This window comes from Hylobates moloch, unplaced genomic scaffold (genome assembly GCF_009828535.3).
Source record: "Hylobates moloch isolate HMO894 unplaced genomic scaffold, HMol_V3 SCAFFOLD_16, whole genome shotgun sequence".
In the NCBI taxonomy this organism is placed as follows: domain Eukaryota; kingdom Metazoa; phylum Chordata; class Mammalia; order Primates; family Hylobatidae; genus Hylobates; species Hylobates moloch.
Window position 1 is genome coordinate 2,902,711 of NW_026652291.1, and position 18,698 is coordinate 2,921,408.

An 18,698-nucleotide genomic window follows, 5' to 3' on the forward strand; every position below is an offset into this window, starting at 1 on the left:
CAAAACTCGGTTTAATTTTTTTTTTTTTTTTTTTTTTTTTTTTGAGACGAAATTGTGCTCTTGTTGCCCAGGCTGGAGTGCAATGGCGTGATCTTGGCTCACCACAACCTCGGCCGCCCAGGTTCAAGCAATTCTCCCGCCTCAGCCTCCTGAGTAGCTGGGATTACAGGTACGCGCCATCACGCCTGGCTAATTTTTTTTGTATTTTTAGTAGAGACGGGGTTTCTCCATGTTGGTCAGGCTGGTCTCGAACTCCTGACCTCAGGTGATCCGCCCACCTCGGCCTCCCAAAGTGCTGGGATTACAGGCATGAGCCACCACACCCGGCCTAAAACTCGGTTTAATTTTTAATTGCAGGAAAATTGAAGTTGAAAACCACTACATAGAAGATGTAACCATTTGTGCTTAAAATCAGAGTGCATATAAGCATACAGAAAAGATCTGGAAGCAAACTTTAATAGTGGTTATGTCCACATGGTGGGGTAAGTTAGAGGCTATTTTTAATAATAAAAATAAGCGTGTGTGTGTGTGTGTGTGTGTGATTTTTTCCTGAACTACTTGAGAGTAGCTTTCATATATTATGACCCAGTACTCTCCAACATTCAGCAAGTGTTTTCTAAGGGTAGGTATACTGTCCTACATAACCACAGGACAGTAAATTAAACACGGAAACAATACTTTAATCTGCATCCACAGAACAATTTGATGAACTGATCCCAAAATGTGCTTTACATGTGCTAAAGAATTTTAAAGTAAATCCTAATTATTTCATTTCATCCCTACATATATCAATATACACCTGTTTTTAAAATGTGGGAATATTTGTTTCATAACACCAATGCCATTAACAGACCTAACTAAAACAGCAAAATTCCTTGGTATATGAAACAGTGTGATACTCACACTAGATTGGTCTAACACGTATAAGTCCAACAACAGCAATTATTGGAGAGGATGTGGAGCAAATAAATTCTGCATTTTGCTGGTAGCAGTGTAAACCAGTTTGACCACTTTGAAAATAATTTGGCACTGATCTCTCAGAACTTAGCATATATATTCCAGATGGGCATCAAGAAATAGGTCCAAGAATGCTTCCAGCAGTAATATCTGTAGTAGTCAAGAACTGATAATGGATGCCCACTGTCAACAGAAAGGATAAACTAAAACTGAACAAAATGAAACGTTTTTCTTTATAAAGATACAGATTAGACATTAATATGATTATAAGGTAAATTACTGTTTAATAGAAGGCTTCCACTAGTTTGTAAATTTAGCTCATTCAGCTGTTTATTCTAGTAAGTTTTGCCCATTTTAGCTAGTTCTAGAGCACTTAAAAAATTAAAATGATGAAAATACTTTTCACACACTCAAAAGACTCATTTTAGTCACAAGCGTCAACCTCTTCTAGCCACATATTTTTAAAAAGCTGAAAACCAGGCCAATATAGGCTTACCCTATCGCTACTGCTGCTCACACCCAAGCCAAAGAGTAAGTTGTTTTGTTTTGTTTTTTTCCCTCAACTTTTTATTTTAGAATCAGGGGGCACGTGTGCAGGTTTGTTACAAAGATACACTGCATGATGCTGAGGTTTGGCGTACAAACGAATCCATGACTCACTCAGCACAGGTTCTTTTTAAGCCCTTGTCCCCACCTCTCTCCCCATCCTAGGTAGTCCCTAGTGTCTTGTTTATTGGTCACATCTTTATGGCCATGTGCACCCAATGTTTAGCTCCCACTTGTGAGAATATGTGGTATTTGTTTAAGCACATTTCTCCTTCACGGCGCTCAATGAACTTATTTACCAGTGCAGTTTCCCGTGGACTGTAAGCTACACTTGGGCAGGGACTTGTCAGACTGTTTGTGTATTTCGCCAGTGCCTGCCAGTGCTTGGTACACAAGCAGCTGTGCAAGTTACTGAGTAAACAAGTGATAGCCACAAGGTAAGGGACAAAGAAGGAAATGTTAGAAGATTCCAGACAACCCAAGTTACAGAGCAAATGGCAGAAAAGCCTGTATTTGCAAATCTCTATCCAGAGGAATCCCGCACTCCCACCACCTTCTCATTCATTCAACAACTTATTTATTATACACCCACCACATGCCAAGAGGGGACTGACTGACAGAGAACTAAACACACATACCAAGTTCCTCCACTCAGTTTTACACTACAGTGGAGAGAGACGAGAGACATAAAGTAGATAATACGATGTCAGGTGATGATAAGTAGAATGAAAGAAAGCGAGTTAAGACAGCGAGTGGTTTGTGTGGTCAAAGAAGGCTTCTCTGATATAGTGACACTTAAGCAATAACCAGAATGAACTGAGGGGGTGAGCCATGTGGACATCTAGGAGAAGAGTACTCTAGAAGAAGGGAACAGAGAAGACCCTAAGGAGGATATTCTGGGTGAGTTCAAGAGGGCAGAAGTGGGGTCAGACTGCGTAGGGCCTTGTTACTTTCAAGTTCTTTTTTTGTGTTATTATTATTATTTTCTTCTTTCTTTTTATTAAGACAGGGTCCTGCTGTTGCCCAGGCTGGAGTGCAGTGGTGCAATCACAGCTCACTGCAGCCTGGACCTCCTGGGCTCAAGTGATCCTCCCATCTCAGCCTCCCAAGAGTCTGGGACTACAGGTGTGCACCATCATGCCTGGTTAATTTTTTTGTAGAGATGGAGTTTTGCCATGCTGCCCAGGCTGTGTCAGGTTCTTTTGACTTTAACTTACAATGAATTGAAAAGCTATTGGGATGCTCTGAATAGAGACACCTGATATTTACTATGTATCTATATGAAAGTTTAGAATTATATATGATATATTACACATTATTCATATTACTCTAAACTTTCATATACAATATAGTAAGTCAAACATCCTAAATTAGAAATGAATTTTGCATATGTCATAGGTACGGCTCTTATTCCAAGAAAGCTAAAACTTATTTTTAAATCCCTAATTTAAACTTGTCTTTTGATACAACTTTAAATTATCTACCTCCACCATGTTACATGCGATTTTTTTCTTTATAGTTAATAGCTAGCTTAAAAAAAAAAAATCAGGCCGGGCGTGGTGGCTCACACCTGTAATCCCAGCACTTTGGGAGGCTGAGGCAGGCGAATCAGAAGGTCAGGAGTTTGAGACCAGCCTGGCCAACATGGTGAAACCCCGTGTCTACTAAAAATACAAAAAATTGGCTGGGCATGATGGCAGGTGCCTGTAATCCCAGCTACTAGGGAGGCTGAGGCAGGAGAATCGCATGAACCTGGGAGGCAGAGGTTGCAGTGAGCTGAGATTGCGCCACTGCACTCCAGCCCAGGCATCAGTGCGAGACTCTGTCTCAAAAAAATCAGCCAGCTTGTTTTTGGCACAGCTAATTATTTCCATTTTTGTCTATTTTAACACAGACATCCATGATTCTTACCACTGGACCAGTTTTTCCTCATTTTTATAAAATAAAAAATCAAAAATGCAAACACTTAAATAACTGCAAAAACACTTACTATATATAACTTATAAAATGCATAATGCATAAACGAGCAAGACCATCTGTTTCTATGGATATCCAATAGCCAAAAGTCACCTTGCTAAATCCTACACCCAAGGCAACAGCAGCGCATCTGAGAAATTTGCTCCTTCTGGGAACCAGCAACATCATTCAGCATGAGCAATTTAGTTCATTATATATTTTTAAAAAGCAAACTATAAACAACAGACAAGGCTGCACCCGAGTTTCCCCTCTAGTTCCACTCCCCTTCTTTTCAAGCCCTACCTTAAAAAAAAATAATAATCAAACAACAACAAAAAAATCCTCAGATTCATCCATCCTTTTTATTAAGACCCTTGGGCCACAGTTTTGCATTATATTTGACCACACGTGCCTGGGTAAACTTTGTTTTTCATAAGTCAGTAAAAGGAACCAGACTGGGCCTACAATCTGGCCTAAACTCTACATATATTTTAAACTCTAATATGCCCACTTTGTTAACGTTCAGCTGCTTCTCTAAACAAACGAAGTCCAAACTTGAGGTAGGTCTACACGTAAGCACAGCGAAAAGAGGGGACTGTCAAAAGTACACTGTGCAGTGCAGTAGTGTCTGCATGAAGGCAAGAGGTGGTATTCTAAAGCCGGTGGGTAGGGCTGAGGAAGGTGGGCATTTAGGGTGCAGATCAACTGGAACGAGGATGGAGTCCCCAAAGGCGGGCAGCCTGGAATGGTGTAAAGAGGATATGCAGAGGTAGGGTGTGGAATCCATGCAAGGGGTGGCTGCACAATATCACAGTGGGGACTGAGGACAGATGATATCTTATCACAGCAACGGAGTGCCTCATAGGGGTTCAATAGAAACGTGTGGAGTAAATGATGGAACAGTGCACCTATACTTAACGGCATTTAATAGTCTTCACAGGCATGTTAAAGGCTGCCTGAACCAGTCACTAAGCCCACAATCCTATGGTCTCCATCTCTTTGCAGCAAGTTGAGATACTCCTGACTTGACTTCCTGAATTTCCATCATGACACCTTTTAACAGCACTGACCCGGTTAGGCAATCAACTTCTCTCTGACTTGGAACTGCATCAACACCTTACTACCACCAATAAACCTCTTCTCTACTCTTCTCTAAACCACAGGACTGTCAAGAGCTTTTCAGTGTAAATCGTATCAGTTCTAGCTAAAACTCCTTCAAGGGATCCTCCAAACCTTTAAGAAGCTGGCCTGCTTTTCCAGTTTCATTTCTCTCTGCCTCAGGGACAACACTTGTCAAAGTCAGGCAAATCTCCAAAATTAAGTGCTGGATTTCCTCTCCACATCTTCACACCTTTAAAAATGAAAATGCTGGCCGGGAGCAGTGGCTCACACCTGTAATTCCAACACTTTGGGAGGCCAACGCGGGCGGATCATCTGAGGTCAGGAGTTCAAGACCAGCCCGGCCAACATGGTAAAACCCTCTCTCTACTAAAAATACACAATTAGCCGGGTGTGGTGGCACGTGCATGTAATCCCAGCTACTCGCAGGGCTGAGGCAGGAGAACTGCTTGAACCCAAGAGGCAGAGGTTGCAGTGAGCCAAGATCACGCCACTGTACTCCAGCATGGGCAACAGAGCGAGACCCCCAACTCACACACACAAAAAAAGAAATGCTATCATTTCTTCTGTCTAGCGTGCACTTATGCCCCTGGTCCAGCCAGCAAACTCCTACTCATGCTTCCACATTTCAATCAAATGTCAACCATCTTCAACTCTTTGTTTCTACCTAGGAAAGCTAGCACCTTCTGCTGAGTCCCAACGGGAACATCAGAATATTGACTCAGTGGTACATGGGAGATGCTTGATGTAAAAATCATGAGTCAACTGTACTCTTCTCCAATAAGTGAACATTTTTCAGTTTCTCAGTCTGCCACCCTCCAGATTACACATGATGGCAGATTGCACTTCATTCACTCCTTTGTTGCTGAAATCTCAAGTCATGGTTTCATCAAGTAATTTTCCATGATCATTTAATATTTAAACTCATTGTTCTAATCTATGTTATTGGGAATTATTTACACTTCCTCAACATGAAACGTCTCTCTACAGGCCACATTTTCTAGGCATATCCCATAAGTCATATCTCTCATTAAATGGGTTTTACTTAGACACAGCCCAAAAAAACTAGTACAGTATTAATGTTTTAAGCATTGAATTATAGTTTATTAAATGAAGCAGCCTACAAAGGCAGACAGGTGTGGTAAATATAGTCTGGAGACAAGAGATCTAGCTAAAACTTGGCTACTATAATAACTGGCTATGGGATCTTAAACATTTGACTTTACTTCTGTAGACCCCAGTGTTTTTACCTCTAAAAAGGAAGAGTTGCCCTAGGAAAACTACACATAAATTATTTGCTCACATGTTCATTTTTTCTGTCTCTCCATTAGAGTATGAGATTCCTGAACCTTTCACTCCTGGTACATTCCCAGACACAAAGCTGTTCAATTAAAATGTAAATGAAAACTCAGTAGATAAACACGAATTCAGTATAATCTGAATTGAGATACTTTTGGACAGAACTTGTTACCACAAGTCTAAGATTCACCTAAAAGAACAAATATAGAGCCAGGAACACTGAAAAGAATGAAGTCCAGGCACAAAGTATGTATGAGTTTAACATAAGTGAAGGAAAAAATATAATCCAATAATTTCAGTTGAAACAACGATGTAAAAAAGGAGGGGAAGACAGAAGACATCAGTCTGTTTGTAATGTGGGGGTGGGAGAGGAGTTCCTAGCATGACAATACACCAGATAAACTGTGGCATAGCTAGACAATGGTATATTATTCAGCACTAAAAAGAAATGAACTATCCAGCCATGAAAAGAGACAGAGGAACCTTGAATGTATGTTGCTAAGTGAAAGAAGCCAATTTGAAAAGGCTACATACTATATGATTCCAGCTGGAAGGCATTCTACAGAAACAGTAAAACGATCAACAGTTGCCAGGGATTAGGAGGCAGAGAGGGAGATGAACAGGTGGAGCACAGAGGTTTCTTAAACCAGTGAAACGAAGATAACTACATTGGTGGACAGGTCATTATACATTTGTCTGAATCCACAGAACGTACAACACAAGAGTGAAGCTTAATGTAAACTATGAATTTCGGGTGATAAAAATGTGTCACTGTAGGCTGGTTGATTGTAACAAACGTATCCCTTTGGTGGACTCTGGCCCAGGATGTTCACACTGGGGGAGGCTGTGGGTGTGTGGGGGCAGAAGATAAATGGGCACTCTGTACTTTCTGTTCAATTTAGCTGTGAAGCTAAAATGCCTCTAAAATATGAAATCTATTTTAAACAAGAAAATAAGAAATGTATTAAGGGGCAAAAATCTTCACTCTTGCTTTTTTTAAAATGATAGCTTGAGCCCCGGAGTTCAAGGCTGCAGTGAGCTATGACTGTGCCACTGCACTCCAGCATGGACAACAGAGCCAAGATCCTCTCTTAAAATATATGTATTTTATTTTACTGATACATATTAGATGTACATATTTCCAGGGTACATGTGATAATCTGATACATTCATATAATCAAATCAGGGTAACTGGGATATCCATAATCCTAAATATTTACATTTTCTCTACATTAGGAACACTCTAAATTATTCTCTTTTAGCCTCCCCCTCCTTTTTTTTAACAGAGGGGAGGTCTATGTTGCCCAGGCTGGTCTTGAACTCCTGAGCTCAAGCATCCTCATCTCCGCCTCCAAGTGCTGGGACTACAGGCACATGCCACGCACCCAGCTAACTTCTGGACTTTTGGAGAGACATGGGGTTTCGCCATGTTGCCCAGGCTGGTCTCAAACTCTTGAACTCAAGTGATCAGCTCGCCTCGGCCTCTCAAAGTGCTGGGATTATAGGGGTGAGACACCGCACTCAGCCCTCTTCTAGCTATTCTGAAATGTACAATTCAAGGCCAGGTGCAGTGGCCTGCATGTGTAGTCCTAGCTACTTGGGAGGCTGAGGCAGGAGACTCTCTTGAGCCCAGGAGGTGGAGGTTGCAGTGAGCCAAGATTGCACAACTGCACTCCAGCCTGGGCAATAAGAATAAACCTCTGTCTCAAAAAAAAAAAAAAAAAGAAATGTACAATTCATTAATGTTAAGCTAAAGTCATTCTATGGATCAGGTTTTTTAAAAAACAGAGTTTAAAAAAAGAACTAAGATTATAAATATTCATCAATAGGTAATACAGGTAATTTTGTTTAAAAAAAGGCTAAATTATGATACATCCATACTAGTTACAGTAAAAAAAAATTAGATAACTGTAGCTATACTGAGATGAAACAAAGTCCCAGATGTATTTATGAGCAGACTGATAACAGTTCACATTTTGTGGAAAACAATTATATATTATGCATTATGTACTGTTTGAATTTTCTAAAGTAGCGTTTATTTTTATAATTACAACATAACTTTATAAGCTTTCAGTAACCCTAAGAGGCAGAACTCTGAACAGCCACTTTGAAAAGAAAAAAAAAAAAAAAAAACACACACACACACACACACAAGAAAAGCCAGGGATCTCCAGACATCCTTATATACAATTTTTTAGTATCTGCTAGAAATATGTCCTAAATCACTTACTTCTACTTAATGTCAGAATAAGTGCTGGACAACCAAGACTTCCATATTCTTCCAAAACTGAGACACCTAAATTTTCAATAGAGTAATTGTTAAACATACTGATACATCCATATGATAAAGTATTACATCTAGTTATTTAAAACCTTTATAAGCAGTTTTAACAACGTGGAAACTGCTTAGGTCCGATGTTCAGGAAGACAATACACACATACCCACACACAGATAATCTATCATCTCACTTATATAAATACATACAAAAAAAATTGGAAGAAACACCCCAAAATGTTTAACGATTATCACCTCTGGGTGATGGAATAATAGGTGAATTTTTTTTATTCTTTCTACTTTTATCTATGAACTTTCAACAATATGTAAATATTACTTTTAGGTAAGTGTTTGTTTTTTTCCCAGAGTAGAAATCATTGCTCTTTACTGATACAAAATAACACATTTCTACAAAGCCGTCCTCATCCTGCCTTCTCTCTAGTGGACTTTGTTCACTCGAAGTGCTCCGTGTTTACTCGGTTAATAAATGGAAAGACAGATGAATTCTATAAAGTCAATCCTTTTTTATCCCATCTAAAGGAAAACCCCCAGGTCCCATGCACCCCAAGGCCCTTCCACCCTAACAAACTTGATTTCCCTGAAAGGTATGTCTGGAAGCCCTTCCACGACAAAGTAAACAAATCTTGATATTCCTCTTCAATTTTCATAACGGGAACACTACCGATGAGCCCTGGCTTAGTTCATCTGTCTTCCATTGCCTGACACTGACAGGTCATTTCCACGGGTTTGCCGTGCAGTCGCTTGAGGTTCAGACTCCGCAGCGGGTTGGGGGCAGGGGTGCTGGGGCCTCCTGTGCGAGTTGGGTTCTGGAGGAAGACAAGGAACCTGTTCCTAGCGCTCAGTGGGGCCCTGCCACGGCTGTGGCTGTGGCTACGGCCAGGAAAGGGGCAGAGAGACGGGATACGGTCAGAGCTGCGGGGGCTGGGGCAGAGAGGGCTGCTCCCAGGTCGTGGCGCACATAGGCGCCTCCCCCAGCTACCAGCCCCACCTCGGCTGCTGCTCCACAGCAGGAGGGCACAGCCCCAGCCCCCGCAGGGCTAGGGACCCGTGTACGGGGAGCAGGCCGGGTGCCCTGGGATGAACTTGAGGCCCAGCACTGCCAGCTTCCAGCTGTGGGAAGGGCTGGTGGCAAGAGGGACCCGGAAGCAGCACTGGGCCCGAGGGCGGAGATCAAGGGACGTCTCCCTAAGGGTGGCCCGGCGCACTGGCTGCCATCTCCAGGTCAGCGGGGCGGGGGCCACGTTCGCGCACGGAACATCAGCGTGCCCCCAGAGGAGAGCTTGGTCCAAAGCATCCTCCGATTCCCAAGAGAAGTTGCCCACATTGCTTGGGACCCTGAGGAAGCCCTGCTGGCTTCCCCCAGGCTGACCAGGATCTGGGATGGGGCGGGGGTGGGGGCAGGGGCGGGGGCCTGCGCCCAGGCTGCCTCTACGCTGGGGCTGCTCTGGCTTCTTTTCGGTAGTCCACCTCTCCAATTCTGAAACCAAACCTGGATTCGTGGCTCGGGAGTCTGTTTTTCTGGCCATTTCTTTTCTGACAGTAATTCCAGGATAAGGGTCCATTTCAAAGGCCTCAGGAAGAATCGTGTATTGATATCTGTCAAATTTGGTCCTCCTACGCCTCTGGCCTGGCTCAAGTGTGTCTCAGCCATAAGCAGAGCTCGCTGTCCACTGGGAGCCTCAGTGGACAGGTTAGTTATTTTAAAGTTTAAAGTTTTAACCAACTTTAAACTTAAAACAATTGTAATCAGGGTTTACAATAAAACTGTAAATTTATTTTACAGGCAATACCATTGTTTAAAAATCAATTAACTTTCCATATTCTGCTCTTTTCTTCTAGGTCTATGAAAAATAAGATAATATTAAAATTAAATTCTGACTCCAAAGACTCCAATAAGTAATACAATAGGAAAAGTGACTAACACAACTTTAAACTGTAATAACAGAAAGACAGTGGCTAACAGGCTGAATGAACACAGCCTGAGAAGTAAGTGAGATTATGACCCAGGAGTGAACTACTTGGTCCACCACTCACTATCTGTGCTACTTTTACAACCCTCTGACTCTTTGAACTATGGGATGCCATCTGTAAAACAGAGACAAAATCTTCCTCCTGGGTTACTGTGAACACTGAATGATACAGGAGTATGAAAAGCATCAGTACTGTGCTGGCATAAAGGTTCAAAAAATGCTCAGTATTCTTCATATTCAGTTCTGAGTACAATTTAAGATGGACATTGCGACCAACTGGAACATACTTAGAAGGACAACAGAAGATGAAAAGAGACCCCCAAAAAAACACTTGAAAAGGCACCTGAAGCAACTAGCTTGGACTCAGACAGTAAAGGAGATACGATGACTGAACATTTAAAGGACACATATGGAAGCAAACTTATTTAGTAAAGTTCAGGAAAATAAAGCTTTTACAAATTACAGGGAGGCAGATTTTTAGTGCTCTGTAAAAAAGAACATGTTAAAAAATGGAATAGATCGCAGGGCGCAGCGGCTCACGCCTGTAATCCCAATACTTTGGGAGGCCATGGCAGGCGGATCACCTGAAGTCAGGAGTTTGAGACCAGCCTGGCCAACATGGCAAAACCCCATCTCTACTAAAAATACAAAAATTAGCTGGGTGTGGTAATGGGCGCCTGTAATCCCAGCTATTCAGGAGGCTGGGGCTGGAGAATCACCTGAGCCCAGGAAGCAGAGATTGCAGGGAGCCCAGATCGTGCTGCTGCACTCCAGCCTGGGCAACAGAGCCAGACTCCATCTCAAAAAATAATAATTTTTTAAAAAAGAAATATACACTTAAAAACTTATTTATCTTAAAATAGAAGAGAAATTTAATACATATAGAAGCTTTTAGCTTCAAAGGTACCTTTAAAACCTTACATTAAACAAGAAAGGTGGAAAATAAAGTGCTCCAAGACTTACACTTTGCTTCTGACAGATTTTGATTGGGTGACCAGACCAACATGCCAAGATTGTCGCGTTCTTGACTGCGTCTTGCCAGTTTGGCTTGGGAGAAAGAAAAAAGAAAATTCTTATTAAAATGTAACACATAAAATAAGCTATAAGTAACAATACCTTTTAATGACATCACCCACCTTTTACCTGTATCTGGCCCAATGGGACCCCACACTTAACATCAGAGTGAGGATGGAGATGGGGGAGGCGAGAGTCTGCTGAAACATTTCTACTTGGAAGTCCTTTCCTACTTCTACTGATTTTACAGTATGCTGCTCTGCTTTCAGGCATGAGACATCCAAAAAGAAATCCACACGTGCCAAGGTGCTCAAAGGTTCTTTTAAAATATTAATTCTTCATGTGTGCTTGCAGCACCCTTAGCCTTCTCTGCCTGGGTAACTTTTTAGTGACTTGGCAATAGAAATCTCAAAATTCTTTTAACAGCATTATTAAAGAATAACTATTTAAAAAGTTTAACCTGAAAGGAAACTTCTAAAATGCATACTAATTCTTAAAAAATCTAATGCAAAATAGTAGGCCAAAAGGTTTAAAAGTGCCAAGGGTGGAGCTGACATGTATTACTGAATTAACCGCAAGCAGCTGTCATCTATTACAATACACATATCTAAAACATTATCTTCAGAAGGCAAAGACTCGAGAAACAGAAGTTCAGTGACCATACCTTCACACTGGTTAGGCCCAAACTTATTCATTCTAAAGGTTAATTTTGGCCACCTTTTCTCCTTTAAATGAATTACTCTGAAAATATGATGAAAGTTATGGAACCTAAACTCTTGGGGGAAAAATGCAACTAAATATAACATACAACCTACTATAAACAAAAATCTAGGAAACCCAGAGTCTGGTTAATGAATTTCTTCTTTTATGATACCACCAGATCTTCCATCTTTAATTTTGTCTACCAATGTGTTCTAGGTTTCATAAAGAGGAAATTTTACATTTTTAGTAAAATCTCAGAGACAGTTACTTTAAAGAACCATAATAGAATAGTGAAAAGGACCCAAAGCGTGAACAGTATGAATTAGGTAAAATTAAAAGTTGAATGTCTGTTGCAGATGGGAAGAGGATGTAGATGAGAAAGAAATATGACAAAAAAGATGGAGTGACCGCCTTTGAGTTTACCTTTTTTTTGAGACAGAGTCTCACTCAGTCACCCAGGCTGGAGTGCAGTGGTGTGATCTCGGCTCACTGCAACCTCTGCCTCCCGGGTTCAAGCGATTCTCCTGCCTCAGCCTCTCGAGTAGCTGGGACTACAAGTGTGCACCACCACACCCAGCTAATTAGTCAGGCATGGTGGCACACACCTGTAATCCCAGCTACTCGGGAGGCTGAGGCCAGAGAATTGCTTGAACCCAGGAGGCAGAGGTTGCAGTGAGCTGAGGTCGTGCCACTGCACTCCAGCCTGGAGTACAAAGCAAGGTTTTTTCTCAAAAAAAAAAAAAAAAGGTAAATTCTTATAATTCTTATTCCTAAATGTATGAACTGGCCACCCATACTTTCAACATATCCTGAGATGCTAAGCATAAGTAAATTTAACTTAATTATGTTAGGGAACAAAAAACGTTTTGTGACTCCAAAATTTTTGGCTTCTGACGTTGGGTAATCAAAAAGATAGAAATCAAAGGGAATGGCAAGAGTATTGCTATAACAGTTATATATGCTTACTATGTGCTAGGCACTCTGTACTTTGACATGCCTTAGTTCATCATTTCAATCTTACGACTATCCATTTTATAGATGAGGAAATTAAAGCACAGAGAGATGAAGTAAGCTGCCCAACATCACACCTATGAGCAGTGAAGCTGAGTCGAAGCTTAAGGAAGAGGTATGAAAACAGCAGAAGCCAGAGTTGGTGGTGTTAACCATTATGCTACACAGCCTAGATTTTAAAGACACCATAAATTATGATCAAAAACCAAAGTATATAAAGAACATTTTTCCTCCCCATGATATCCACATTAAGTATTTTAACATTTAAGTTAAATGGCTTAAGAATTCCCAACTGACAACAGTTCACTCTCTATAAAATGAGGAAGTCAGAAGCAACTTTGGTATTCAAATACCTGTATCTTTTCTTTTTTTCTTTTTTTTTTTTTTTTTGAGACTGAGTTTCACTCTTGTTGCCCAGGCTGGAGTGCAGTGGCACGATCTCGGCTCACTGCAACCTCCGCCTCCTGGGTTCAAGCGATTCTCCTGCCTCAGCATCCCAAGCTGGTCTCAAACTCCCGACTTCAGGTGATCTGCCCGCCTCGGCCTCTCAAAGTGCTGGGATTACATTAAATATCTATATCTTTCTACAAAGTATATACCTACTGTCTGGTTCTCTCTTCTCTAATCTCTTCCTTTTTAAATGCTAAAAGTTTAAATTGGAACAAATAGGTCCATAATTTCCAATCACCAGCTCTCTGGAATTAAAATCTACAATAAACATAGGCACGCTATAAACTCCTTAAAAACTCAAATCTCATGTTCTCCTAAATTTACGGGAAAAAATTTTTTGCCTCAAAGATTAGCGATTTCACAAATAATTTAAAAGCTAAACAGATTTTTTCTTTGAGGATTTTTTCCTCCATGATAATAAATGCTCTATTCACTTGTTTTTAAAAAACAGAAACATTTTTTAAAAATCTTAACTTACATCACAGTTGGTTAACGAGAGGTATGTATACTCCCACTACCACTAGCTGCTCCCCCCCTCCGCCAAAAAGGAGAGGGACTGTAAAAAATAAAAAGGCAGGCAAGAACAAAGCTGGACAGGGAGAGAAGACAGACAGAAAGGGCTTCAGCAGTTAGCCGAGGTAGAAACTCTCATGCCACAACTGACATACACATAACCAATTACCATTGCTTACTTTGTATTGTATTACCCAGTAAATACCCAACTAGATTGTTAATTCCTTGGTAACAAAGAATCCATTCTTCACTCTTGTACTGCCACTGCTTACCTGACCTGAAGTAGTACTGTTCGGTCAATTGCTTTCCATAGGTCTTCAGCTGTCTTGATTCTTAATTTTAGCAAGATTTATTCTCATTAGCATCACCACAACAGTAACTGCATTACCACAGCAGTAACTATCCTCAGAAGAAATGTTCTAAACATGTATAGTGTGTTCTGTCCTTTGTATAGTGTTTTACACCTCCAGGGTGAACAGAAGAGACGATGTGATGTAGAGGAATTAAACAGCCACATGAATAGTAATAAGAGATTTTAACAAAAGTTGACCTTTCCCCACGTTTTCTCTACCACTTTTTTAAACATCAGTGTTCCCTGGGTTCCTCTTTTTCATCTGGTATTAATTACTCCTATGCCACAACATCTAACACTGCAAATTTCTCAAACCACATTTATTATGGTAGTGACTTCTAAATCTGTATCTCAAGACAGAATACACATATAAGCCAATAACAATTCAAAAAGCATCTTGACACAGCTTATCGCCCTCTCATTCACCCTTACCACTATCAACAAGCTGTTTCTTCTTGTTTACCTAAAAAATTAACACTATCACTTGTATAGTCACCAACTCCCAGCAATATGGCTGCAAGTCATCTTGGAGTCCCCTCATCTGCTACTAGCACTCGAGCACACACTCTCTGCAAAACTCACTGAACCCCATCCACTAACCTCTTCAACTTTTCTCAAATCCATCGCTCTCCAACCCTGCTGCCACCAACCTTCAGTTTCCAACTTCATGGTTTCTCATCTTGTCCTGTCTTAAGGGTTGCAGGATAAATTCGGTCTCCTCAAATTCAGTTGCTCCACTAGCTAGAGCAGTCTTTCTGAAGCACAATTCACTCTTTATTATTATTATTATTATTATTATTATTATTATTTTTGAAACGGAGTCTCACTCTGTTGCCGAGGCTGGGGCACAGTGGCACCATGTCAGCTCACTGCAACCTCCATCTCCTGGGTTCAAGCAATTCTCCTCCCTCAGCCTCCCGAGTAGCTGGGATTACAGGAACCCACCACCACGCCCGGCTAGTTTTTATATTTTTAGTAGAGATGGGGTTTCACCATGTTGGCCAGGCTGGTCTCGAACTCCTGACCTCAGGTGATCCACCTGCCTTGGTCTCCCAAAGTGCTGGGATTACAGGTGTGAGCCACAACGCCCAGCCCATTCTTTATTTTTTTAAGAAACAGGGTCTTGCCCTGTTTGTCCAGGATGGAGTGCAGTGATGTGATCATAGCTCACCGCAGCCTCAAACTCCTGGGCTCAACCCATCCTCCCGCCTCCTCTCCCAAAGTGCTGGAATTATGGGCATGAGCCACCGTGCCTGGCCCTGGAGCATAATTCTGATCAAATCACTTTCCATGTTAAAAGTCTTTTGGATCATAACTCCCTTCCCCTTCAGTGTGGGCTGTGCATAGTGACCTCTTTCCAAAAAAGGGGGTTGTATGGAAAGGGGCGGAGCAGGAGATGGAAGAGTACTTTACAGCTGAAACATCTAACAAACTCAGACATTTCCACTGTAAAGTACTCCGCCAGGCAACAAAGGTCAACATGAGCAATCATCAGTCATGTTGATGGTATGTACCCTTGGATGGGATGAAATGGCACTCTACTTCTGTGGTCTTCCTACCCCAAACTCATAATCTTAGTATAATAATGAGAAAAATGCCAGACAAATCCCAATTGAGAAACATCCTGCAAAATTTCTGATTAGTACTCCTTAAAGCTAAAACATCATCAAAAACAAGAAAAATCTTGAGAAACTGTCACAGCCCAAGAGGAATCTAAAGCAACAAGGCAACTAAATGTAACGTGGTATCTTCGATGGGATTCTGGAACAGAAAAGGGGTATTAGGTAAAAACTAAGAACATAAGAATAAATTATGAACTTCAGGTAATAATTACAAATCAATCAATCACTAATTGTAACAAATGTACCACACTAATGTAAGATGTTAATAACGGGAAACTGGGTGTAGGGTATATGGAAACTCTTTGTACTATCTTTACAACTTTCCTGTAAATCTAAAATTATTCCAAAATAAAAAATCCTTCTGCTGCTTCCCCCATTGTCTTTAGGGAAAAAACCCATGGCATGCAAGACCCTTCATAATCTGGCCTGCTTATCTTTCTAACCTATGTCTCACACTCAGGACTCTATCCCTCACATGGTCATTACATTTCTGGGCCTTTTTGCTTTGCCATGTCTGTTCTCTAACCCACTTCCTTCTCTTTACCTCTTCCCACCAGCTAACTCCTAATAATGCTTCACGACCCCTCAAGGATCACCATCTTTGTAAGTCTGCTTACTCTCCTAGTCCAGGTTAGCAGCCCATTCCTCTTCAATACTCTCATATCACTGGGGACACCTCCTCTATCACAGTTTAGGCTCTCATCATTAATGATTTGCATAAAGACATGTGGAGAGAACAATGGCTTTGTAAGACTCAACTACCAGCAGTAACTACTATTAATGACTTTTGAGCCAGTATGATCTGATATAATTATTAACTATTACTACGTGCCAGTAACTGGGCTAACCACTTCACCTATCTGTCACATAACACACACCAAAAAAGCCCTATGAGATAAGAACTGTTGTAGTCCACATTTGAAAAGGAGTTAAGTGACTTGCACTTAGATCCTAACACTGGTCAGGATCTGAACTCACATCTGGGACTCAATCCCATGGTACACCTGTATCCCATTTTAACCACTTTGTTGTTGAGTGATGATGAACAAGCTATTTAGCTTCACTAACCCTAAAGAAAAATGGAGAGGGTAATGCCTACCTTGCATGGGTTTCTATGAGGATTAGAAAGGCCACCTATTAAACAAGTACCTGGTACATACAGATGCTCCTCAGCTTACAACAGTGTTAGTCCTGATAAATGCATCATAAATTGAAAATATTGTAATCCAAAAATGCACTTAATATACCCAACCTAATGGGCATCATAGCCTAGCCTACCTTAAACATGCTCAGAACACTTACATTAGCCTGTAGTTGGGCAAGGCCATCTAACAAAGCCTATTTCATTTAAAAAAAGAAAAAAAGTGTTGAGGCCAGGTGTGGTGGCTCATACCTGTAATCCCAGTACTTTGGGAGGCCGAGGTGGGTGGATGGATCACCAGAGGTCAGGAGTTTGAGACCAGCCTGACCAACATGGAGAAACCCTATCTCTACTAAAAATACAGAATTAGTCAGGCATGGTGGTGCATGCCTGTAATCCCAGCTACTCGGAAGGCTGAGGCAGGAGAATCGCTTGAACCCGGGAGGCAGAGGTTGCAGTGAGATTGCGCCACTGCATTCCAGCCTGGGCAACAAGAGCAAAATTCTGTCTCCAAAAAAAAAAAAGTGTTGAATATCTCATGTAAGGGTATCACACCACATATTGCTAGCCAAGGAAAAGATCAAAATTCAAAATACAGTTTCTACTGAGTGTGTATCACTTTTGTACCATCTTAAAGTTGAAAAATACTAAGTCGAATGTTTAAGTCAAGAACTGTCTGTACTTAATACTTGATAAATAATAGCAATTATGATTTTCTTTCTCTTCTATTATTTGACATCTTTCAGACCATAGTATCTTCAGTGTCTAGCATATTATAAGTACTTCATAAATGTTAAGTAAATTAATATGCATAACATAGGTTAGGTAGCCAATTAATAAAAAAGTTTAGAAAGGGAGTATATTGTTCTATTCCCTTTCCTTCAACACAGCAATCCAGACTGACAAGTTTGAGAACCAAGTAGGCTGGGCAGCAACTCATGTAGCCCTGATCTCTGCAATGCCACCCACTCCCTCTCTTCTTGTATCTCTCTTTATAATAGCACTCTACCATTTAAGGGCATAAACTCTATTCCCATGGGAAGGTTATTTCAAAAATACTATGATTTGCAATATTACAAGCTGACAAAAATGAATGAATAATTTCCCTTAGAATTGGCTCAAGGCCAGGCATGGTGGCTCATACTTGTAATCCCAGCACTTTGGGAGGCTCAGGCGGGTAGACCATTTGAGGTCAAGAGTTCAAGAACAGCCTGGCCAACGTGGTGAAAACCTGGCTCTACTAAAAATGCACACACACAAAAAAAAAAAACCCAGCTGGGCGTGGTGGCTCACACCTGTAATTCCAGCTACTCAAGTGGCTGAGGCATGAGAATCACTTGAACCCAGGAGGCGGAGGTTGACATGAGCCAAGAATGCACCACTGCACTCCAGCCTGGGTGATGGAGTGAGACTGTCTCAAAAAATAAAAATAAAAAATAGAACTGACTCAATCACTTTCCAGTAATCTGAGTTCAGCTAATGCCTAATCTATGTCCCTTTCTGATTCCCCCAAGAAGGAAGTTAGATGCTAATCAAATGCTACTGAAGTCAACTCTGCACTAGAAACTGGAATTGTATAGTCAGTTTCTAACTAGTAACATCTTATCTTCTCTCATTCTCTTGGACTCACAGGTGCCTTGGACTGGGAATCGCTTTTCTCTAAGAGAAACCAGAAACAACTTTTCTTCCATGTTATCAATGTAACAAGCTTATCATTTACCACCAATGTAATTTCGACACATATGATCCT

At 41.1% G+C, this 18,698-nt stretch overlaps 1 protein-coding gene across 2 annotated transcripts in view; it reads right to left on the reverse strand.

Annotated features, from left to right (window-relative positions):
- RCOR1 (REST corepressor 1) overlaps positions 1-18,698 on the reverse strand; it is a 137,234-nt gene that overhangs the window by 45,541 nt on the left and 72,995 nt on the right. Inside the window, exons 3-4 of one of the 2 annotated variants that reach the window (XM_058429657.1) lie at positions 11,107-11,190; positions 8,108-8,173 (exon numbers count right to left, since the gene is read on the reverse strand). In XM_058429657.1, the coding sequence (XP_058285640.1) occupies positions 8,108-8,173; positions 11,107-11,190 (150 nt within the window). The remainder of the gene's footprint in view (positions 1-8,107; positions 8,174-11,106; positions 11,191-18,698) is intronic. The other variant, XM_032179769.2, reaches the window with a different exon arrangement.